The sequence below is a fragment of the Pyrus communis genome, chromosome 4 (genome assembly GCF_963583255.1).
Source record: "Pyrus communis chromosome 4, drPyrComm1.1, whole genome shotgun sequence".
Lineage (NCBI taxonomy): Eukaryota > Viridiplantae > Streptophyta > Magnoliopsida > Rosales > Rosaceae > Pyrus > Pyrus communis.
The window spans coordinates 15,456,443-15,480,702 of NC_084806.1; the positions used below are offsets into that span (position 1 = coordinate 15,456,443).

At 37.9% G+C, this 24,260-nt stretch overlaps 4 protein-coding genes, 1 long non-coding RNA gene and 1 pseudogene across 5 annotated transcripts; 2 read left to right on the plus strand and 4 right to left on the minus strand.

The window, feature by feature from the left end:
- The first annotated feature begins 4,357 nt into the window (after nt 1-4,357).
- On the plus strand, nt 4,358-6,428 carry LOC137731672 (large ribosomal subunit protein eL14z-like). Its single transcript, XM_068470853.1, has 5 exons — nt 4,358-4,498; nt 4,627-4,728; nt 5,581-5,710; nt 5,793-5,905; nt 6,075-6,428. The coding sequence occupies exons 1-5, from the start codon at nt 4,496-4,498 to the stop codon at nt 6,129-6,131; spliced, it is 405 nt and encodes a 134-aa protein (XP_068326954.1). The 5' UTR covers nt 4,358-4,495; the 3' UTR covers nt 6,132-6,428.
- Nucleotides 6,429-7,544: 1,116 nt separating this feature from the next.
- Nucleotides 7,545-9,632, plus strand: LOC137730691 (uncharacterized). The gene is made up of 3 exons (XR_011068203.1): nt 7,545-8,157; nt 8,263-8,421; nt 8,950-9,632. It is a non-coding gene; the product is annotated as an uncharacterized lncRNA (long non-coding RNA).
- A 1,940-nt stretch (nt 9,633-11,572) lies between these two features.
- On the minus strand, nt 11,573-13,119 carry LOC137731855 (exopolygalacturonase-like; annotated as a pseudogene).
- Nucleotides 13,120-13,794: 675 nt separating this feature from the next.
- Nucleotides 13,795-15,015, minus strand: LOC137732761 (exopolygalacturonase-like). The gene has a single exon (XM_068472037.1). The coding sequence runs from the start codon at nt 15,013-15,015 to the stop codon at nt 13,795-13,797; it is 1,221 nt and encodes a 406-aa protein (XP_068328138.1).
- A 1,110-nt stretch (nt 15,016-16,125) lies between these two features.
- Nucleotides 16,126-17,315, minus strand: LOC137731856 (large ribosomal subunit protein bL28c-like). Its single transcript, XM_068471098.1, has 2 exons — nt 17,019-17,315; nt 16,126-16,447 (listed from the first exon to the last, which is right to left on the minus strand). Exons 1-2 carry the CDS (start codon nt 17,248-17,250, stop codon nt 16,215-16,217), a joined length of 465 nt encoding a protein of 154 aa, XP_068327199.1. The 5' UTR covers nt 17,251-17,315; the 3' UTR covers nt 16,126-16,214.
- Nucleotides 17,316-17,989: 674 nt separating this feature from the next.
- LOC137731827 (multiple organellar RNA editing factor 2, chloroplastic-like) lies at nt 17,990-20,939 on the minus strand. Its single transcript, XM_068471059.1, has 4 exons — nt 20,454-20,939; nt 20,038-20,135; nt 19,872-19,937; nt 17,990-18,533 (listed from the first exon to the last, which is right to left on the minus strand). Exons 1-4 carry the CDS (start codon nt 20,888-20,890, stop codon nt 18,391-18,393), a joined length of 744 nt encoding a protein of 247 aa, XP_068327160.1. The 5' UTR covers nt 20,891-20,939; the 3' UTR covers nt 17,990-18,390.
- Nucleotides 20,940-24,260: the final 3,321 nt, after the last annotated feature.

Genomic DNA, 24,260 nt, shown 5'->3' on the forward strand with positions numbered 1-24,260 from the left:
AAGCCGGTCCATTTCCCTGGCGCGTGCATAACACTCGCGACTGGCCGCGAGTAGCCGACAACGCTGCAGCGCTCGGGCCCTGCGTGTCAGCGCAAGTGGGTTCGAACCGGTGAGGGCCACGTGGCCATGCTCAGAGTCGTTGGATTTCCAACGGCTAGTTTTTGTAGGCCATTGGATTTCCAATGATAAAAAAAAAATTAATTTGACTTTTAAAATAGACCGTTCGATCACAGATCAACGGTCCACGTTTTTTTCACCAAAAAAAAAAAGGCCCAACGGTCAGAATTTTGACCGTTGGCCACGTGGCAACTTATTGGCTGTTGGATTTGATTATTTTTCAAATCCAACGGTCCAGATTAATTACAACATTAAAATTTATTAAAAAATAATTAAAAATTGTGAAATTTTTTTAAAAAATACAGAAAAATTTTAAAAAATTAATTTTTTTTTTTTCTATAAATACCTAACCCTCATCTTCCACCTTACACCACATTTCAATATTTTCTACACTTTCTAGAAAAAAATGACTTCGTGGAAGCTCAGTGAAGATGTTACGTTGTGTAAATGTTGGGTTCGCACTACTCATGATCCGATTACGGGTAATGAGATGGATAAGCAAAAAATGTGGAGTAAAATTACGAAAGCGTTTTGCGATGTACATGGAAAAGATGCCAGATCTAGTCAAGGTCTTCAAGGTCGTTGGAAAAAACTCAACGCATCCTTTACTTGTTGGAAAAACGCCATCTCTCATGCTTCTGGTAATCTGCGTAGTGGGACAAGTTTAGCGGATGAGGTAACAATATTTTTATTTATTTATATGCATTCCACCCACATCAATATTTTAATTTATTTAATTTCTTATGTAATTTCTATGTAATATGCATTACACGCCCATCAATATTGTAATTTATTTATTTGTGTTACACCCACATCAATATTTTAATTTATTTAATTTCTTATGTAATTTATATGCATTCCACGTCCATCAATATTTTAATTTATTTATTTGTGTTACACCCGTATTTTTTAATACTATCTTATTCCACATTTTTATAGACACTACAAGCACAAGCATTCTACAATGCAAAGAACCATAACAAATCATTCAACAAATGGGAATGTTGGCAAATTGTCAAAGATTGCCCTAGATACAAAATTGTGGCAACCGGTCTAGAAGTTGTCATGCACGGTATAGGTCTACACAGTTCGCCAGAAGCAGACACAGCCGAACAAGAACCCAACACATTTGAAGACACGGAAGGGACGCCTGAACAAGTGCCAGAGACCCAACCGACTCGTCAGTCCCTCAGGCCTCAAGGTAAAAAGGCATCAAAGAAAAAAGGTAGTTCTTCCAAAAATGACTACAGTAAATATATGGAGGAACTTACTCGTCAAGGTGAACTGAACATAGCATGAGAAAAGGAACGAGATGAGGAAAAAGCTACTGCTATGGCAGCAATAATAGCAGCTACTGAAGCTCGTGATGCGGCGGCTGAGAGACAAAGAGAAATAGTTAATCGAGAGAACGAGATGATTAGAGAAGCACTTCATCGAGAGAATGAGATGCTTGGAGAAGAAAGGATGGCTCAAACAGATCGTGACACTATGAACAAGTCTCTAGTAGGACTGTCTCCGAATTCAAAATATTTTTGGACATCAGAAAAAAGAGATGTCGTGCGAAGGAGGCGTGCAAGAGATGCCGAAACAAGTCAAGGGGGTTCCAGCTACAGAAATCCTAGCAACCAAGATCCTAGCACCACATATCCTAACTCCACAGACTTTGTATAATTTCGCATTTATTTGTACTACTTTATGTAATTTCTTACGTAATTTCTTATTTATTTTTAGAACTTTATTTAATTTCTTATATAATTTCTTATTTACTTTTAGAACTTTATTTAATTTCTTATGTAATTTCTTATTTATTTTTAGAACTTTATTTAATTTCTTAATGTAATTTCTTATTTACTTTTGCAACTTTATTTAATTTCTTATTTATTTTTAGAACTTTATTTAATTTCTTATGTAATTTCTTATTTACTTTTACAACTTTATTTAATTTCTTATGTAATTTCTTATTTATTTTTAGAACTTTATTTAAAATTACACCAAATAACATTACATAACCTCACCATTTAAACTTTAAAAAAAAAAACACACTAAAAAAAAAAACACACCAAATAACATTACAATACACTTTATTCTTCAACCACAAGCCTTATTTTAATTATCTTTGCCTTCGTGCAATCTCCACTGATGGTCAATCAAATCATTCTGGCGGGTTATGTGCCAGTATGGCTCTTGCAATGAAGTGTACCGTTGAACGATCAATTCATTGTAACGTCCATCCCGTTCCAACGGCTCGTGTTGCACGGGATCTTCGGTCCGGTCATGAGCATAGTAGATTTGTATTCTTGAGTTGTTCATCGAATCCGGCTCGTATTCATCGACGGCATCATAATCATACTCGTCTTCAACAATCATGTTGTGGAGAATAATACACGTCATCATGATGGATCGAAGAGCCTCGACATCAAACATTCTAGCTGCAGCCCTGACAATGGCCCAACGAGCTTGCAGGGTACCAAAACAACGCTCAACATCCTTCCTACACCCTTCTTGACACTTTACGAAGTGTTTCTCTTTTTCACTCTGCGGATGTGGTACTGTTTTGACAAATGTTGACCACCTTGGGTAAATACCATCTGCAAGGTAGTATGGTCCCTCGTATTTATTACCATTAACCCAATATGTGCATCTCGGCCCATTTCCTTGTAGCAGTTCGTCAAACACTGGAGATTGGGCAATGACATTTAGGTCATTCTGAGCTCCTGGAACACCAAAAAAAGCATGTCAAATCCATGTATCAAAAGAAGCCACCGCTTCCAGAATGATGCTTTTGACTCCTTTTCTGTCGCCATAAGCTCCTTGCCACGCACTTGGACAGTTTTTCCATGTCCAGTGCATGCAGTCGATGCTTCCAATCATGCCAGGGAAGCCTCGCATCTCACCCTTCCTCAGAAGCCTTCGCATGTCCCTTGGCGTGGGTTGCCGAAGGTACTCATTGGTGTAGAGGGCTTCAATTGCAGAGCAAAACCGCATCAGGGACTCCAGAACTGTTGATTTTCCCATCCTTGCGATCTCATCCACTTGATCTGCAGATGCTCCATATGCAAGCATTTGCAAGGCAGCCGTAATTTTTTGCTCAGGAAGAAGACCTAGAACATGAAAAGCATCCTCTTTTTGCACAAAATATGGATCATGGTTGCAAACATCACTCATGATTTTATCGAACAAACTTCGTTGCATTCTAAAACGACGTCTAAAAACATGATCAGGAAAAACGCTGTTGGAAATAAAATAATCTTCCAAGAGATCTTTACCTCGTCTTTCCCTTCTTCTATCGATGTTTGCTGCACGTCTAGGTTTGGCTATCTGACCCATAGCTTCCATGATACGGCGGGAATGTGAGGCCCTCCGCCTTCTATGGTGATCATCCTCATCCTCCTCCATTGCGAATGCCTCATCTCCACCTCCACCTTGGTCAAGATTGACCAATTTTTCCTGTTATGCCAACAACCTTTTCTGCTGCTCTTGCAACTGTTTATACGCTCTCCTTGAAGAAGACATTGTAAGAACTTAAGATTTGAAAACGATAAAGAAGAATTCTGAGCTAAAAAAAAAGGATTGAGTTTAGTGTGAGGATGGATATAGGGATGTAGGGTTTATATGGACAAAAAAAAAAGATGAGGTTCTGGACAATGTCACGTGGCACTACGTGATTGGTTGAAAATCTTATCGAAATCTTGGTTAAATTATTGTAAATAGGAAGTGACACGTGGCGTGTCGGGATTGGTTGAAAATCTTATCAGAAATCTATCTACAAAATAGTACGTTCGGATAATGACACGTGGCGTGACAAGATTGGTTAAAAATCTTATCGAAATCTTGCCTAAATTATTGTAAACAAGAAGTGACACGTGGGTTGTCGGGATTGGTTGAAAATCTTAGCAGAAATCTATTCAAAAAATAGTACGTTCGGATAATGACACGTGGCGTGACGAGATTGGTTAAAAATCCTATCCGAAATTAAAACTATTTTTTTTAATTTATTATTTTATAAAAAAAATATTTAATATTTTAAATAGACTGGGTGCCAGCGCATTTTGTAGGGGTGGAGATCGTTTGTGCCAATGCATTTTTAGACTGGGTGCCAGCACATTTTTTTTGAGGTGGAGATGCTTTGGCCTATTACTGTTCATTGAATCTATTACTGTTTAATTAAGTGGATAAATGGGTTAGGTGCTGGCGCAAAGTCTTTAGGGGTGGAGTTGCTCTAACATTTGAGGGTACCGAACTCACCTGACTCAATTTTAAATTATTAATTCTAGTTCACAATGATAATGACAAAACCCTAAATCCCCGACCTTGACTACACTTGCTCTTCTCCGCTCCGCCTCCTCTACTGCCAGAGCTGTCACACAGAACCAGAAAAATGGTGAGTTCTGTCGTCTAATCCATGGCGTTTATCTTCTCTGTATACTCTCTAGAAACGACTTTGTTTCGTTATTCTTCTTTGATCTCATCCTGTTTTTCCTTTTTTTTTTTTTTTTTTTTTTTAAACAGCCTTTCAAGAGGTACGTTGAGATCGGAAGGGTGGCTCTCGTCAACTACGGCGAGGACTATGGGAAGCTCGTCGTCATCGTCGACGTCCTTGACCAGAACAGGGTACCCTTCTCCTTCCTTTTTCCAATTTTATTTTATTTTTTATTATTTGATTTTATCAAATTTCAATATTTGTTCGTAAATTTTGAATTTTTTTCGCATTCTGTTTTTCTGAGTACAAAACTTGAGGGGAAATAGGGGGAAATTGTACTGGGGTTCATTTGGGTGTACTTCGGAAGCTTCAGTGCTACATATATTTGTTTTTTCCTCAAGAATTTTGGAGCTAGTAAGCATATTTTGTGCTCTGAGTTGAGTTTTTACTATTGTTTTCGGAATCTCGAACTAACAATTTATGACAAACTCAACCATTCCATAAACAATAAGGCTTTACTGTGTTGTTTGAGTTGTACTTGGATATATAAATGAGGTCAAATGAACTAATGGAATAATAGGTTCTTTAGTAAAGAATGAGTTTTGGATTGATATACGAAAATTTAGAATTTCATCTTCTCCCATTGTGTTTTATATGCATAATTTCTCGGGTGTATGTTATGATGTCTTTAGAATTATAGTTTTAATGTACGAAAATCTGTTTGATTGAGTCTCCTTTTAGAAGGGTTAAATTTTAGCATTTCTTACGACTTATCCTCTGGGCCTTGCATTTTGTTACTTTGCTACTTGCCAGTGAGAAATTTTTATCTAAACTTTTCGTTTTACTGCAAATTATAACGTGATTACCAATCCAATCTGATCCGAATTTCCTTGAGTTGTATAATTTTTAATTGGTGTTGGATTGGGCTTCAATCAGAACCAGTTCAATCTCTGCCCATATGTAATTGTATGATTGGTCGTCTTTTTTTATGTTTCTTCTGCATTGACGTCAGTGTTTTGATCCTCTAGTAATTGTCTCTGTAGGCTCTGGTTGATGCCCCTGATATGGTGAGGTCCCAAATGAATTTCAAGAGACTTTCTCTGACTGACATCAAAATCGACATCAAGAGGGTCCCCAAGAAGAAGGAACTGCTTGCTGCCATGGAGACCGCTGGTAAGCCCAAAAACTTGTAAACAGTAATAGTCTTGTTTTCATGTCATAGTTTTATTCTAAATATTTTTATACATGTTGGTAGATGTGAAGAAGAAGTGGGAGAACAGCTCGTGGGGTAGAAAACTGATTGTTCAGAAAAGAAGGGCGGCTCTTAATGACTTTGATCGGTTCAAGCTCATGCTGGCTAAGATTAAGGTTGGTTATTTTGCCATTAATAACTACTAAGTTTCAAACTACGTATTCGTTTCTGTAAAATCGCATGTTTCCTTATGTGGCTTAGTTTGGAATGTTTGTAGACGGTTGCAATTGTTCATCTTTGTCATGTTGAACTCTGTCAAATTAAATCCCTTTTCCTCATTTGCAGAAAGCTGGGCTTGTCAGAAATGAACTTACAAAACTGAAGAAGCAGAGTGCAGCTTAGGCAATAATTTTAGTTTACAATTTTATCATGGATTTCTTTTTCGAAACTGTATCGGATCTTCTATCAATTTTAGCTTTTCAGAGATTTTTTCCGTTTCTAATATCATTGACACTGTTTTGATATATAGATTTTCAGTTTCCTGTATGGATGATTTGTGTTTTTTGATGGGGATTCTGCACCTAAAAGTTCCCATAACCAAGAGTTAGTATCAGTTGTAACTTGAGTTGAAATCGAGTTCATCACAAATGTATTTTGTACCCGCCCATACATGTGAGTTGAACTTGAGAATTGGAATAATTTTGATTGGGAAATGGTAACCGCGCACTCCTCTTGATCTCCCCACTCTTGTTTAATCGTCTGTTATTCTTTTTTATTTATTCAATCTGATTGTTAGAAACAAAGAGAGATGTTTGACTACTGTGTGAGAGGCTAAAAAGAGTGAAAATCACTTCTCTTGTTGTGGCCTATATTTAACCAAGGGGTGCGGCATGGAGAGAAAGAGAGTGGAGAATGGACTTGAGGAATTGTGTGTTAATTCCCCAATCCTTATGCCTTTATTTAGTAATGAGGAGAGAAACTTGCTCTCCAAGTAATACAAATGTGTACTTTAGCGGGTACAAAAAACGAGATTTGGTTTGCAGATATAGTCATTAGTAATGCTTTTATGGTTTTCTTTAATGTGGAGAAAATTGGGATTCCTTTTAAAAGATTTTATTGCTCATATGGTTAGGGAGCACTTACAGGAACTTCGTTTTGTTTATCAAACGCTAGAAGAATAGTGCAAGTGAATGAACTTATGAGGACTGGCTTATAGATGGATGGGTTCCTAATCTGTATGACTACCATGTTTAATGTTATTGTCGATTCTTCATTATTCCATTCATGGTAAATCAAGTTGAAATTTCATTCATCTCCTGCAACCTATTGATTTGTCCATTTTATTGTTCAGGTTTGTCAAAAACTTGCTCAAAGAGCAGATTGTCAGTGTAATTTGAGTTGGTTGTAAATAATATCATCTCTTTTGTAAATAAAACTTTAAAATCATCTCTTTCAGTATAAACATATTATATGTAAAATAATATCATCTTAAAACGGTCATAAAACTCACGGCATCGCGCAGGGGCTCAATTGCTAGTAAAAATCTATAAGTATATTAATCAGAGATAGTTGGTTGATTTGATTCTTTTTCCTTACTTCATCTTTGTTTAAGTTACTTGATTTTTTTTTTAATTACAAAAGATATTACTATTCTGATTTATAGTACTAGTGATTTACATACTTTTTTACCTTTCACATACCTTTATTAATTTTTGTCATTGATCTTCTTCAATTCATTTAATTAGACGGCCGGAACTTGAGAGGGTCTGTGAGAGGTAAAAATTGATGTATGAATAGCATCATCCTCTATATTAAGGAGAGTGGGATGTTTGAACTTAAGAGGCATTGTGTAGAAGAGGAAAATCCTTTCTATCGAGGACAATACTTTTACTTGTCCATCTTGTAAACTAAACAAGCCGTGGAGACAAAATACAATTAGACCAAAAGTGTGGGTGATGGTTCAGCTTTCAGTAACATTCTTTACCGAAAGAAAAGCCCGTCGAAGCTTTGAAATCTCCCTCCCTAGTTTAATTTTGTCTAAATCACTGGGTGAGAAGGAGATTCGATTTCTAACTTTGAAGAGAAAAGTATCACTAGATCAAGAACTAGACGTTGCTTATCAAGTTCGATATTACATATCCTTCTCTCTATAAATCTTAATAATTTTTTTTTTTTGTGTCGTACAAACAAAATGACGTTCTCACACTTCGTAAGACCCCAAGCCCCCCTTTACAAATTACAGTTAAGATCGCGTCCTCTTTCTTTCCAAAAGAAAAGCAAACCCCATAAATTATTTGTTCCATTTCAAATCAACTGACTCGCTGGTTCTCTTCTTTTTATCTTTTTCCGTCTAGGGTGTAGTTTAGTTATGGCGGACGTCCGAGGTCTCGTCTCTCGTGAATGAGCTTGCCACCAAGCTCCGGAAACGGTGTGTTTTACTGTACGTGTGTATCTATGCATGCATGTATTTTTGTGTGGCTGTTGGTGTTCTTTTTCTTTGGTAAGCGTTGTTTATCAATTTTTGCGGTGGCAGGAAAGTCGAGTGTTCACGGGAGACTGCTCGGCTAACGGTGGAGTTGCTTCGGACAGTTATATCGGCACAGAAGTTGCCATCACCTACAAACCCAGCAGCTGCTCTTATTGAGGCCGTAAGAGGTGTTGGTCAGCGGCTTTATTGCTGCTAATCCTGTTGGTATGCCTTTTTGTTTTAGGCATACACTTTTAGTTGTTCTACACAGCTTTGTGATTAATGTTCTGGGATTTTACCGTATTGATCGATTAGATATCAAAACGCTTCATGTAATTGTTATAGTATATCATACCAGGCTTTTGATTACCAAGATGTCTGCCTCCATCTTACAAGGACCTTTTGCTATTGGGAACATCGTGAGGCATATTTTCCATATTATTAGGGAAGAGGAGCTTTCACTTTGTTTTTATCCACTCAAGGCAGGGATAGAGATAGTGATGAGGGAGATGATAAACCATTCCTATGTCTGTCGTTATTTCTCAAAGGCTTCTGCGTTCCCCTTCATTGGCTGATCTTCTTGGGACCAAAATCGCTGTGTTACCACTTACCAGCTTAAACGAATCATGAAATTCAGGGAAAGGCAAGTTTGAGCAATCGCTGTAGTTTATATATAAGATCTAACACATAATTAAATCTTAGTTAGGCATTGTAAAATATATTTCTTTACTAAATGCCATATTTTCTTTGCAGCTGACAAAAGTTGTCACAGAAGCAGTTAATGACCTCATTGAAGATATAAAAACTTGCCATGAACAGATTGCGGATCTGATGGTGGAGCTTATACATCAAAAGTAATTTTTTCTTTCACCCTGAACATGTTTTTTCACTACCGAGTTTCTTCAAACATTGAAACTATTTTCTATATTTTTTTTCAATTCATGCTCTTCTGGTTTCTCACGTGTAGTATGCACTTAGCGATGTTATTCTCTAGCTTCAAAACATTTTGATGCCATAACTCATGGAGATAATAAGTCTCAACTCTGATCATCATCCCCATATACTCAGTAGATAAGAATTTACGTGGAAAAATCCAAACATGGTTGTTATATACTGTTGGTCTTACATCCACAACGAATTAGTTTGGCCGGAATGTTCTTAATTGGTAAATTTTTTCCTTAAATGTCTACCGAATGCACATGATAGACCAAGCCAAATAGGGGATATGGATTGGCTTTGCAGCAGTAACTTATAACCTGTGCTTCTTAATATTTTGAAGTGGAGATTTTTACTCCTCCTGGTTAAATGCATACTTAACATAGTAGTCTATGTACAGACATTAGACACACATCTTGTGATAAGCAATTGAACTTTGTGTATATGTGTTTCTTATGAATATCTGATTTTCCATCCCGGCTTCATTACAACTGCATCTACTTTTCAGTGAGGTGGTACTAACCTTAATTAGGTCAGTCGAGAACCGTGAAGAAGTTCCTATGTGCTGCAAAGAAGAAACGACCATTCCAGGTCTTTGTTACTGAGGGTGCTCCAAAGTCTGTGCATGATCATACCTACTTGTTGATTAATCGATCTTGTGCCCTCTTTTGTTTTGATCTGTTGGTTACTTGGTATTTCTTAGGTATCTGGCTCATGTTATTGTAAAAGAGTTGGCTGCAAAAGGTATACAAATTACAATGATTACCAATTCTTCAGTTTTTGCCATGATTTCACGAGTAAACATGGTAAATGTTCACTTTGCTTACTCTTTTTCTTTTGGGAAGTGTTAGTGGCACTCCAAAAATCTCATTCTACACTCCTCACAAGTGTATTTTTCTTTCCTAATATAGAAGGTTTGGAGTGTAGAATGAGATTTTTGAAGTGCTAATAACAATTCTCTTTCTTTTATGTGAATTTTATGAATAATGTACCCATATTTTTTTGAAACTTCGCGTACAGGTCATAGTTGGGGTTCATGCCGTGATAGCCAATGGCGGTATCATAGCTTCTGTTGGGACGAATATGGTTGCACTTGCTGCAAAAAAGCATGCTGTTCCATTTGTTGTGGTTGCTGGCACTCTAGGCATAATCAAATTTGAACACATTCACACAATGTTTGGGTAACATGTTCGTCTCCTTTTAATTTTTATTCCTTGATATATTTTTGTTTGTTTTGCAGTTGTGTCCACTATATCCTAATAATCCAGAGGTTTTGGTGAATGATACGAGATGCCCTTCAGAACCCTTTATCTTTTGGGGAAATCTCCGATTTCATGTATTTTAGTATCGGCAGTGTAGCTCTTATTCTTACCGTTGTTAATCCTGCATTTGATTATGTGCCACCGGAGCTAGTCTCCTTCTTGTTACTGATATGTAAGACCGTGTTTTCCCATCACTATAAGCCTTCCGTTCAACATTCAATCAGCTTTATCTTCTATCTAGATGTTTTACCAAGATGTTTAGTTTGCTTTAGTTGTCTTTGTTTTTTGCATAAATAGCACTACTACAAATGCACTCGCACTTTCACCATTGGACAATTTCAGTTGCCCCATCGCCGCTGGACGAAATGAAGTGTCCAGCAATGATGGATGGCAGCCAAAAATATTTTCTCATCTCAATGAGTCACTCCCCCTTTCACAGTTCAAATTTAAGTGTTCTGCAAGTTATTCTTTCCTTTTTTTTCTAACCGATAAGATAAATTCATCTTACTTGTGGTCTCTTCAAGATTTTTGTATACTAGTTCTCATTGTTCTAACTTCGTATGCAGAGGGCGGCCTAATCCATCATACATCTATAGGCTCATTTCAGATTTTTACTCTGCTGATGATTTGGGTCTGCACCAAAAACCGGCTTCTTGAAGTGATTCTCTAATTCCATACAAAGATATTTTTCCTTTTTATTATGTAAGTTCGAGATACTATTATTGTTTTTTCGGCATTCTGATTTTGTCTTGCATTGTGCCCTTAAGTCATTCAGAATTAGATATCAAAAGATTTTGGTACATTTAGGGTATCCCATGGAAAATGTTTGCTATGAGATATTGAGTCTTGGGATACTACAGGTTTTCTGAGAAACATGCCTAACTCCGAATAATATTCAACGGAAACTTGATGCATTATTTTCCCAAAAGATGAAAATCTTAGTTTAGAATAGATTAGCCAAACATGCTTCGAAGATTTTGTTTCACTTTAAAAATTCTGGATATCAAGGTTTCCATGTACTTCCGATATAATTTTTCTCCGGACAGCAATTTGAATTTTGCCTTGAATGCAAGGCCTACTCATTACCACTGAACTTACAATGCCCCTCCTGAATGTTACTGTTTGATGTTTAATTGTGGCTGACTGCTTCCTTGTTATTAATGATTGTTTTTGCAGGAAGGTACACATTGATCGGAGAAGTGAAACAGTAGAAGGAAAAGTTTAACTCATAAACTTCAAATTATATTTTTGGTGTGTTATCAAATTCAAAAGTGACTGGGACGGAAGGACGAATGCCCTGCTGTTGTTATAGGAGTGTCCGTAGGCTAAGAATAAGAAGTAGAAACTAATGCAATATCTTGACAGTGAAGAACCAGTGAATGTATTTTTTTCTTTAACACAAGCAATATATTTGGGAAGATCAATACATTTGTATTTTTCAGTTCTTATGACATATGCAGGTATATGGCCGAAAGAAAAATATATAACGGTAGTAGTACAAAATCAAAAAAGAGTAAAAGAATGAAACAATTTTCTACTTCTTTGATCAAGCAGATGTTGCACACGCAAGAGCCTTAGGCACACGTGTAATGGTGGGCTTCACGTTTGAACATTGAGCGGTAAGAGGTCCTTTGTTTCCATTGTAGGTGAGATCGATGTCAACCAATTCCACATTCTCACACGGTATGCCACTGCTGCATACAATCTGAACTGCAAGTGGTGTTGCAGATGAGCCCTTAATGTTCTTGAAGCTGACATTGCTGATCTTAACTTTTGAAGGAACGTTCTGTTTACACTGGTTCCACGGGCAATACTGTTGGTCTATGAGGACAGGGTTGCTGACATTGACCATGATAATATCATCAAGGTGCATATCTGATGCAATACCATCCGAAGGGGAAGCAGGTCATGTTTTAATTCTCATGCCGTTGGATGTATTAGTCAAGGTGCAGTTCTTAACTCTCATTCCAACCACAGGTTCTTCGTTCGGGTACCTTCCAAGACTTCCAACGCTTATGCCATGGCCTGGTCCACAAGTAACCCTAGTCACATTGATTTCTTTGTTTCCATCACCAATGGAAACACAGTCATCACCAGTCCCAATGTGTGCATCAGTAATGTTGATTCCAGTTGAACGCCCAATATGGATTCCATCAGTATTTATGCTCTCTCCAGGTGCTGTGACATTAACACGGTGGAATGTGACATTGTTACACCCCAAAATGTTGATGTGAAAATTCTTGCTGTCGAGGGAAGTTATGTCCTGAATTATGGAATTGGTAACGAAGTTGAACCTCGTATTAATGGCAATAGGTTTGCAATCTTTGTTTATGTTGCAGTCATTTTGCTTCCAAGCAAGTGCTCCTTGCCCGTCAAAAGTTCCACCACCTGATACAGTGAGCATATTAATGTGCTCAAAACCAACCCAAGTATCCGGTTTGGTAAGTTTTCTGCCGTCTGCTGGAGCCTGCAATTTCCCTTGGACTTGAATCTCAATAGGAGTCTTGCAAGGACCTAAAACTTGCTTCTGTTAACATGTATGTTCCCCTCGGAACAACAACTTTACTTGTCATCAGTGATGCGCACGCATCAGTCCAAGCCTTGGCTAAAGCCTGTGTGATATCAGAGCCGGGCTTCGCACCATATGTTGCACTTGTGACATCAAACACTCCAACCTCAGCTAACAAAAACACTGCCAGGATATTCAATTTGCTAGCCATCTTAATTTTTCACTTGATTGTTTTCTTTTTGTTTGAAAGTTGATGAAACACCATGTGAGTTTCAGGTCAATTTATAGTCCTACCTGAAGGCAGAACAGAAAATATGTAACTAATTGCTAACTATTTTAAAAACCTGTCCCTAAGAAGATGCATTGTAGTTTAACTTTCTATCCTATAATTAGTAATTTGTTTAACATGAGAATATTAATCACTAACAACAACGCACCTGTCCACCCTAACATACATCAAATGCCAACAAGATTTCTGATAGCATTTCTGACCTGTTCAATCCCATTTTCGTCACTGAAATTTCATTGGATTCAACCATTGCCATTAAATCTGTGTCTTTGTTACTGATATGATATGTATGATTATTCCTTTCTATCCTTTTATGTAGCATTCTTTTGAAGTTTCGTTACCATTTTCCCATCAGCATTTGTTCATATGAAGCCTTAAGATGTTTTCTCCGGTTTCTACAGAATAATACCCTTTATGCATTGCATTAACATACACTTGCACTTTCACTGTCACTCTGGGGTTTATTTCAGTTGCCCCCATTACACACACCCGGTCACAAACCAAGTGTCCACAGCTATGATGTCATTTATTTACTCAATTTATACAAAAGGAATACAAAGAACACAACAATTTACGTCGAGAACATTAGTACTTTCTTCTTCTTAGATCAACGGAGGAGGCATCACAATGGACGTAGCGCAAGCAAGAGCACTGATCAGGCCAGAAATTGTTGGCTTGACGTTCAAACATTGAGAGGTAAGAGTTCCTTTGGCTCCATTGTAGGTGAGATCAATGTCAGTCAACTCTACATTCTCACATCGCGAGCCACTGCTGCACACAATCTTGAGTGCAAGTGCAGTTGCAGATGAGCCCTTAATGTTCTTGAAGCTGACATTGCTGATCTTAACCTTTGACGGAGGCAAATTATCACACTTCTTATATGGGCAATAAAGTTGGTCTATGACAATAGGGTTACCCACATTAACCATGATAATATCTTCAAAGTGTATATCAGAGGCGGTGGTAGCCAAAGGAGAATTCGGCCATGTTTTGATGCGCACGCCATTCTGTGTGTTGGTCAGGGTGCAGTTCTTGACTCTGATTCCAGCCAAAGATTCCTCATTGTTGTATCTTCCGAGACTTTCTATGCTTATGCCATGACCTGGACCACAAGTAACGTTGGTCACGGTGATTTGGTTGCTGCCATCACCTATTGAAACACAGTCATCCCCAGTTCCAATGTTTGTGTGAGTAATGTTGATCCCTGTCGATTTCCCAATATGAATTCCATTAGTATTTTTGCTGTCTCCGGGTGCTGTTATGTGAACGTGTTGGAACGTAACATTGATGCACCTGAAAACATGGATGTGGAAGTTTTTGCTGTTAAGTGAACTTACGTCCTGAATTGTGGAATTCGTGACGAAGCTGAACCTCAGATTAACGGAACCAGCACAATTTTTGCTTTTGCTGCAGTTATTACGACTCCAAGGAAGTGCTCCTTGGCCATCAAAAGTTCCGCTACCTGATACGGTGATCATGTCAACGTGCTCGAAACCAACCCAAGTCTCATTAGTTGTGAGCTCGCTGTCCTTTTCTGGAGCCTGCAATGTTCCGTGCACTTGAAGCTCAATTGGAGCCTTGCAAGGACCTCGAAAACTTGCTCCTCTTAACTTGTATGTCCCGCTTGGAACAACAACTTTACTAGCGGACGGTGATGCACACGAGTCATTCCAAGCCTTGGCCAATGCAAATGTAATATCAGAGCCAGGCTTTGCACCATATTCTGCACTTGTCACATCAAAAACACTAGAATCGTGTTCGGACTCATGAGCCTTAGTTGTAGATGTTAACAATAACAACAAAAACATTCCCAATACACACATTTTTTGACTAAATTTGATTGTTCGCTTTCTTAATTATTTTTTGTTTTTTCTGTTCCGATGGATGATGAAACTCCGTTTTGGTTTCGGGCCAATTTATAGTCGGATTCGAAGTCCCAATACCATCAACGTATCAACCAATGACTTGCTATTTATATACAAGTCCTAAAGGAGTTGCACAGCAGTTCAACTTCTGTGCCCTATAATTAGTAAGTTGTATAGCCTTAGAAGCATCCATCACCAACAAGAACTTGCTAAGTTGTTGATAATATGCCTTCCTCCTCAAAGACACCGAGTGCCAGTTGATATTTCCCGAGTTTTGGCCCACTAATGGTCGGACGTTCCAGAAAATGAGGACCAAAACGATGAAATACAAAATCGTAACAGAGTTCAGCAAGATCAACAGGAAAGGAAGGCATGGAAATTGGCGATTCATTGATTTCTTTCAAACAAAGAAAAACTTGTTCTTCAAATGTTTTTGGTCAATCACAAATTTCAGTTGCCTCAGAGCCGCCCTAACTAGTCATCACCTAACTTTTGTAATCATCCAACTAAAAAGTGCTTCATCTTAACAACTGCAATCATCCGGTACGGGCTTGCCGAGCCTTGTAGCGTGGGCCTTTAGCTAAGTGAATGTGACTTCAAATTTTTTCATAATATTTTCGGGATCTGTTTAATGAACATCCATTCCCGCATTTCTTGCTATTATTATCTGAACATGGAGTAGTGCACGCCAAGTTTTCATGTCAAGCAAATTGAAAAGGTCTGTCCAGCTCTTACTGAGAGACTAGAGCACAAAAATGCCTTTTATCACCCAAAGAAAAGGGAAAATTACGTCGTACGACATACATTAGCTGTTTTAACCATTAGATGAGACGGGTTCACTTTTCTCTCTAGAGTACAGAATTATAACTAACGTTGGATCTGCAACGTATGATAGACAAAAAAAAACAAGACGGTCTATATTTGCGGAAATATGCCTGCTCTGTTGTGACATTCCTTGTGCTTGAAGAAAATAATCGTCATAGACTGAATCGACCACACATACATCGGAGAGAGCTAAGAACTTGCTGGTTGCAGTAATGGAAACTAAAGCTCAAGATTGAAAAAATATTTGGGTAAAATAGAAACAAAAAGTAGTTTGATTAGAACTAGAGTGATCGGGCATGCCTTACAACAGAACAAGTGTACAAAACCAAGAATCATAACTTGCGAAGATCAATCCCGGCCTTCTTGGCAACGGCATCAATCCCGTTCTTCTCTATGGTCTTCAATGCTTTAGTCGACAAACGCAGTTTAAGAAAGCGCTTCCCAGCTTCCCACCAAACCCTCTTGTACTGTAGGTTCACAAACTGCAACTTCTTGGTCTTGTGGGCTGAGAAGGAAATCTTGTTTGCCCTGTTTGCTTTCTTCCCTGTGAAAGGACAAATTCTACCTGAAAAAGGATGAACAAATCACAATGTAAATCAATTTTCACCATTCTAACGAAACTTAGTAAATTAAATAATGACCAATTGACCACGAGAGTTGAGAACAAATGCAATTACAAGGCGGATGCCATATCTTAGCAAATGCATTTGTACCCCTATATTCCCACTCCAAAAAATTAACGAAATGAGCAGACATGTGTTAGGCTAGTTGGCTCGAGTAGTGTGCCCGGCATTCACCCAAGTTCGAATCCAACTCCTCCGTAGATTACAGTAGCTTAGAATATCGTCTCATAAAAAAAAAGGCGTACATTTTACATATAACAAAGTGATACATTTGTAAAGACAAATGGGTACATTATTAGTAAATGAAAAAATTTGTTGAGCTTCATTTTATCATCACATCAAATTTCCAAACATGTAAAACAATTCTCTAATTCATTGTCTAATTGGGAAAAAGCAGACTTTCCAAAAATGCACTTAAATTGCATAATTAACAAAAATTAAAAGTGATTAACCAAAATTTCTAATAAACATATGAGCAGAGAAAACATGGGAGATGGAAGCTGAGAGATTTACGGGCAACGATGGGCTGAAGGGCGGGGAGGGAAGGAGTGGAGATACTGGGAAGCTGAGACGACATGTCGTAGGAGATTCTGACGCCGCTCAGCTGACTGGTAACGAACCCGACGTCGGAAACTGCCTCCGCCTTGAAAGGGTGCGGGAATCGCTTGGAAGCGTCGGCCCTGCGGAAGCACGGAGTTCGGGTGGTGCCGAAGAACACGGCGGTCGTTGCCGATGCTGCTGCCATTGCTGCTCTTCTCAGTGAAGAACTCTGGGAGCTCGGTTATCTCTTTGGTCTCTTATCTGTATTTTCTGAAAACGGATCAGGTTTTGGAGGGACATGGCCTAGCGTGGGCTGTGGCTATGATGGGCTTAATGTCTGGGCCTTGAACCTCTTTTGAGTGGGCTCTCTCAACTGAAATATTATTTCCAACTTTTGTAGCCATTGAATTTAAATTCTATATGATATTATTCCAACCTTCCGCTTTTCTTAATGTAAAAAATCAGATTTATATCCAAAACAGTCGAAAAATTTTAAAGCTTCATTGTGCAATATGAAAAAATTGTAACTTGATAGCCATTTTGAAAACCACCCAAACCCGAAGGGTGTGAGACACAAGTAGCCCTATAACATAAGTAAACACTTATCATCCTGATTTTTTCATCTTTACACATTGGTCCCTCCGTTGGTTAAATTTTAGTAAGAGTTTAACTAACGACGTGACCAATAATAGCCTAGGGATTTGCATTTGTATGAGACGTTTATGAAATCTTTTACAAAAATGGACCAAATTGTCACACACCTAAACCACATGGGTGCAAAACGCGATTGTCCTCTCCTTTAGGGCTAAGAATTGAACTCTTACCCTAGATATGATGAGATTCAATTGCTCCCTTGCTGGACAAAGCCCAAGGCAGCAGCATTCTAGCTCAATTTTTTAGTGGAATCACCTTAATCTCCTTCTCTTCTCCAAAACACGGCAATATAAAGACATGAAAGAGAACCCGGCTCATACGCCGGGCTCAAGAGGACGGTTGCCCTAGGAGAGGGCCTTGAGCCTCAAATTGAATCATCCAAAAAGCAGTCAGGAAAATGGCCTGAGGCCACTAACAAAGTCTCAAATCGCACAAAACTACTAATGTTGTTCAAGTTATAGAATAGCTTATGGCTTTGAAGGTTCGGCGCGAGTTCAACATGAACTCAAGGGTTTAACAAGAGCGGATAATGATCAACAAATCCGCAGTTACAACTTCAATCGTTCAACTACTAAGCAAACTTTGGACTAATCGTGACCCAGATGAGCATAGGATTTTAGGCTCCACAAGCTTTCAGAAAGCTAGCTCCCATTTTCACCAAGATATTTACATAGCTAGCCTTCCATTTATTTCACCGGGCATTTTCCCTCCGGCGCACGTAACGGGTTCTATCATTGTACCTTGGTCTGTCCTGAGCTCTTGACGGCTGTGGCTCCACCCTCCTCTGCCTTTCAGGCGACCTTTGAACAATTTCTCCATTCACAAACAACTCAGCTGCATTAAAGAAAGTTACAATCATGAGTTACAAGAATAGGTTGCATTTAGAAGTTCGAAAATAATTGAGAGAATGAACAAATTTCAGAACAAGCATCCATTTAAAACAGCGGCGAACATGCAACAGTGGCAAACCATTTAGCAGGAGAACAGTATACACTGCAGATATGTACATGCTTGTTTCTAAATAAAAAGTTATGCCTTTTTTTAACAAGGAATTTTGTATAATCTGAAAGAAATCAAAATTAACAGCTCCAAAATAACACGAATGAATGAGAGAAAATGGAAACGCATAGGAGTTACAAGTCTGAGGTGAACGAACTATCACGTGACAAATTCTAATCAAATGTATCTACTCCAATGATTCCGAAACACCACAACGTTCAAGAAGCAACAGAACAGGATGAAGTGAATCATTATAAGTCCATTAGCATTCAAAGCTAGGCATTGCCAACTGAGGGCTATTAGCTTTGCCAAGATGGACTGCAAGTTACAGTGTCAGCAAGGTTGCCTTTTCAAGGATAAAGGCAAAGCTAGGCATTGCCAACTGAGGGCTATTAGCTTTGCCAAGATGGACTGCAAGTTACAGTGTCAGCAAGGTTGTCTTTTCAAGGATAAAGGTCATGAAATGTATCAACTCCAATGATTCCGAAACTCCACAACACTCAAGAAGCAACAGAACAGGATGAAGTGAATCATTATAAGTCCATTAGCATTCAAAGCTAGGCATCGCCAACTGAGGGCTACTAGCTTTGCCAAGATGGACTGGGAGTTAAACAAAAAGAAATATAAATGTTAACCAAACAAACTTCTTAAAACGATGTCTTTCCAATTTTTGAAAAATTAATGTTAGTCAATAACCAACATATTGGAGGCTGCAACTTCATAAACACAAACCCAAAGAAAGATGAATGGCATCAAAATTGCACGACACTAAAAAAATCTTATAGAATGTTTCATCTCCACTGATCTGCATTCCCACATAGTATAAGAAGTACAGGAGAGTCAAGAGAGACATTTGATATAAGTCCATTAGGATTCAAAGTTAAATAATGCCTATATGGCCTATTTAACTTCTCCAAGATGGACAACGAATCTTGAAAAGAATGCAGGCGAACTGTAACCTATAGTAACCTATACAAATAAAAAAGGAAAACAGATAGTCTTCCATCATTCAATTGGATAGTTGAAAAAGTAAAACTACTGCTTTGAGCTCAAAACCGACACCATGTCTCTTCAAGCAACTTCTATGTTGAAATGTGGGTGCATGCGGATTAAAATTAGAACACACGAGATCTGAAATCACAGTGCTTAAACTTTAGATCCTTAAACACTTACCACCATAGTCTTTGTATTCAGGATCAACATAAGAATCCGGAAGAATAAAAAGAACACCGGGCAAGCCTGATAACAAGAAAAGAATCATAAACATGCACAGACAGTATGCATAATCTACTAATTATACTTAGAAATTATAACATAGCTGCAATTTAACAGCACAAACCTTCAAGCTTATTTGAGGTCTCCTCATCAATCTCACAACCAAAACCGAAATACCTCTCGCATGACACATTGTATATCTTCTTCTTTGCTTCTTCCTCACTGCCACACCACACCAAGCAACAAAAGTCCACATCTTAAATATAATTATGTAAACCTAAACCCGAAGATGAAAACAAAATTCAACCATTGAATTGCAAACATATTTCTATGTGCCATTAAGTATACATATCTATCATCATCACATCAAGAACAACCGCTAAGAATAAATAAGCTAAAATTCTCATAAAAAACAAAGAAGTCACTTAGGAAATACACTATAAATAAAATTCACATATATCAAAACGTGAATTTTCTTTTTCCAGTTATTTTTCATCATTTTCCCAGCAAAACCAAACAAGAAATCAAAGAATCCATTACCTCCCAACAACTTTAGCCAGGGTCTGAACATAGCAATCGATCATCTGCTGCTTTGTAGCACCCTCGCCACCGGGCTTATCCATGACGATGAGCCAGTGCTCGTAGTCACAGCCAGGAAATAGCGGTGCCATTTCAGTGGGTGGACGGTCGCTGAAGTTGGAACCTGAGTTAAGGGGCGAGTAAGAACCGCCAGAGCGGTTGACCCGGCAGCGGATCGGAGTGTAGCGGGTGGTGGCGGTAGGGAATCGGACGGCGTGGGAGAGAGGGGCGAGGGATCGACGGCCGAGCATGAGGGATGGGATGGAGGGAGGTTGGGTGAGTCTGGAAGTGGAGAAGAGGCGTTTGGGTATGAGGAGAGAGATTGTGGGGTGGCGAGCGGTTACGGTGGTGGTGGCGGCGGCGGCCATGGCAATTGCTCGGACTAGGGTTTGAACCATTTTTGAGGGAGAGTGTGAGTGAGGAAATGAGACGATGGTTTGGGGTGGGGGGATAAGTTTTTCTTTGAGAGTTTTATTAGGTCTTTTGGGTTGGGCCACTACAACTGGTATTGGGCTACTTTCTGGGCTTAAAATGTTCTTTTTTTCAAGATAAGACCCTTTTCTCTATACAAAATGTCATCCAATTATTTCTGTACTGCATGCGGTCAAATAGTCACAAAATATAATCATCCCAAAATATAATCGTCCATACCAAAAAAAATTCTCGAACTTCACTTATATATGGTACTTTGTAAACTTAACCTACTTTTTTCTTGGTTAAGAAGAAAATAGAGTTAAATTCAATTTTAGAGTGAATAACGACATGTATACTTAACATAAATATAATAAGGAGGGAATGAGAGAACCTAAAGGGAAGTTAGTCCTAAATACTAGAAGAAAAAAAAGTGAACTGATTCCCATTCTTATATTTTAGTAAATGTGAAGAATTTAAGAATTAAAATAATTTTCATTTTCATTTCTTGAAAGTAAACATGCCTAAGAGCATTGAAATATATAAATGACTTTGAGAATTTAAGTAAACTTGGCATCCAAATCTTTTGATTCTCAATCTAAAGTCATCATCCCACATTAACAAATTATGTACTAATTCGTAATTGGAATTGAAGAAACTGAGAAAAACTAGTGAATTAAGGAAAATTGAAATTTACGACCAATCAGAACAAGTCATCAACAATATATTAATGCTCAATATTCTTTTTTTTTTTTTTTTTGTGGTTTCACACATGAAACTAATTGTATTTTTGCCACTTAGAACACCTAATTCTATCAAGGACAAAATGTTATCACATAGTCAGAGGGTGGCGTTGTCGTAGAGGGGAGTGGCAGAGAGCTTGGCGATGTAGAATGCCTATTTCTTAGGCGTAGCCCCAATTCATAGAAAACTCACCCAAAATGCATCGTTTTGGTAGTTAAAGAGCGTTTAGGTTTTTGTTCCTCCAACAATCATAAACTGTTATCTCACAGTGAGCTTCTCTCTCCTTCCCCTCTCTCTAAAAATGTGGCCTTTATAGCCTCTGCAACTTCGCCGACTCCTGCTCAGTTACCTCTCCACCTTCTTCATCGTCATCGTCTTCCCAAACACTCCAAACCCACATTCCATTTCTCCCCCAAAATCCCACCTATTTCCGCCATTCCCGACTTGCCATAGTCACCGGAACAAGCTCCCACTGTCTGTCTCTACCCTATTTCTTTCTCATAAAACCTTTCTTTTCCTCCACCCCACCGACCCAAGATCCAGATCAGTCCGAATTAGCTCAGTCTCTCTCATCTAAGCTCCTACAGGATTCTAGCTCCGACCCCCTCTCCGTAACCCAACGCCTCCAATTGAGCTTCTCCCACATCACCCCGACAGCTCCCCTGGTCCTTAACATACTCAAATCAGTCCCCCGAGGCCAGCCGTACGGTTTTAGGGTTTAACCAGTGGTTTAAGCCCAGCACGGGCTTGGCTTAGAGAAAAGGAAGAAGAGAAAGTTCGGAGAAATGGAAGAAAATAAAGGAGGAATGGATGAAAAATTAAAAAATTTAACAATAGGGTGCAAATTGACTAATTATGAGAGTTGAGGGGGAAAATTGGTCAAAATTAAAGTTGAGGGGGAAATTGGCCACTCCTTACAAGTTCATGAGGTAAATTGATGAATACCTTTATCAAAATAATACATCTCTTATATAACTACGATCATGAATTTCTTTATTTTTAAATTATGCTAATGCCAACACAAATTAAAGATCAACTTGAATATAAATTACAGACAAAAAATATATAAAAATAAACAAGAGTGTGCAAAAAAAAAAAAAAAAAAAAAAAAAAAAAAAAAAAAAAAAAAAAAAAGAGTCTACAAAAATCATATCTCAAAAATATAAACAAGTCCTAAATTGTATACACGAATTTCCTTATAACAGAATCCATACAAAGCCTTTTATGGCCATTATATTATCATTTAAAATCAATAAATAGATTTATAAAAATAAATAAAGGCCGGTAGAAATAGAAAATGAGTGTCTGCAAATCATTTCTCCAAAACCATCATCGCCTTACCAAATATCAAATAGATGAAAAGGACAACATAAACAAATCCCAACCAAGAAAAGGAAAAATTGATTAAGCAGGAATTGATATATATATGCATATGTATAGTTCTTGATAGAAATCAGGTAATTCACAGGATCGGAAACTGATGTCGCTTAGACTATCGATCACAGTATGATGTGAAAGATATGAACAAAGAGTGAATATTGAATTGAATTGAATGAATCTGACAGAAAGAGATTTGACAAATTTATAGAGATGGAAGTAACCTTTCTGGAGGAGTTTAACTAACGGGGGAAGTTATAACTTTTTACGTTGAAATATAACTGTTCATATCCTTTTAGAATTAATTAATTATATTATTTTCTTTATTAATTAATTAACTTATTTCACTACAATAATATGTATATTAGTACACCAATGTTATGGTGTACCTTCACATATGATTACACATATTGTGAAAACCATGTTATCATAATCATATTCCAACATCCCCCACTTGATTATGATATAATAAATGGTTTCCTATTTTGATATGTTTCTTAAGAGTATTACTCATAAACAAATTGAATGTAACATCAGATATGTGGCTTCTTTACCTGGTGCGCACCATTCCACTTTATCTGATAACATTTTACTCTTTAATAAAATGGCATCATATTCAAGTAACTTGGAAAAATAATCCATACTTGGTTACAAATGATGACTTAGTCCTGCACTATACGCCACAGTGTTATATGAATTATTTCTTGAAGCTTATCACGGATTTTACTTTCAAGATGATTTATTATAACATGGTTACCTCGCTAGTGCCCTCTATCTTTAACCGACCAAGTAATAAAGAACCAGATAGAGTCGCATCTAATTGTCCATATTTCAGGCATCCCTAAAACTATACAACGATGCCCGCTGCACATCTCACAATACAACACATCTAGATGTTTTGCAAACCCATTGTAGTCACATGCTCTCTGAATTTTTCTAGAGACAATCCCTTGGTCATCGGATTGGCCACCATCTCTTCGGAGGGTATGTAGTCGACCTTTACCTCTCCTTTCTCCATTATATCTTGTATATAGTGATATTTAATATCAATGCGATTTCCTTTGGAACTATTTGCTCCACTTTTATCAGAAAGATGGCGAACTTATTATCACAAAACACATTGACATGCTCCTTAGGTATACCTATATTTAAATTATCGATAAATCATTTAGCCCATACTGCAGTACTTACCGCTGTGTTACAAGATATATATTCTGCTTCCATAGTAGGCTTTGC

What these genes read in the sequence shown, in the direction of transcription:
- LOC137731672 (XM_068470853.1), top strand. An exon ending in ACGTCCTTGACCAGAACAGG is followed by an intron (nt 4,729 to 5,580) that starts GTACCCTTCTCC and finishes TTGTCTCTGTAG; the next exon opens with GCTCTGGTTGATGCCCCTGA. An exon ending in TCATGCTGGCTAAGATTAAG is followed by an intron (nt 5,906 to 6,074) that starts GTTGGTTATTTT and finishes CCTCATTTGCAG; the next exon opens with AAAGCTGGGCTTGTCAGAAA.
- LOC137732761 (XM_068472037.1), bottom strand. Translation starts at nt 15,015, where the DNA reads ATGTGTGTATTGGGAATGTTTTTGTTGTTATTGTTAACATCTACAACT.
- LOC137731856 (XM_068471098.1), bottom strand. Translation starts at nt 17,250, where the DNA reads ATGGCAGCAGCATCGGCAACGACCGCCGTGTTCTTCGGCACCACCCGA. An exon ending in CCTTCAGCCCATCGTTGCCC is followed by an intron (nt 16,448 to 17,018) that starts GTAAATCTCTCA and finishes ATCCTTTTTCAG; the next exon opens with GTAGAATTTGTCCTTTCACA.
- LOC137731827 (XM_068471059.1), bottom strand. Translation starts at nt 20,890, where the DNA reads ATGGTTCAAACCCTAGTCCGAGCAATTGCCATGGCCGCCGCCGCCACC. An exon ending in CTGGCTAAAGTTGTTGGGAG is followed by an intron (nt 20,136 to 20,453) that starts GTAATGGATTCT and finishes GTGGTGTGGCAG; the next exon opens with TGAGGAAGAAGCAAAGAAGA. An exon ending in TGAATACAAAGACTATGGTG is followed by an intron (nt 18,534 to 19,871) that starts GTAAGTGTTTAA and finishes TCTTTAATGCAG; the next exon opens with CTGAGTTGTTTGTGAATGGA.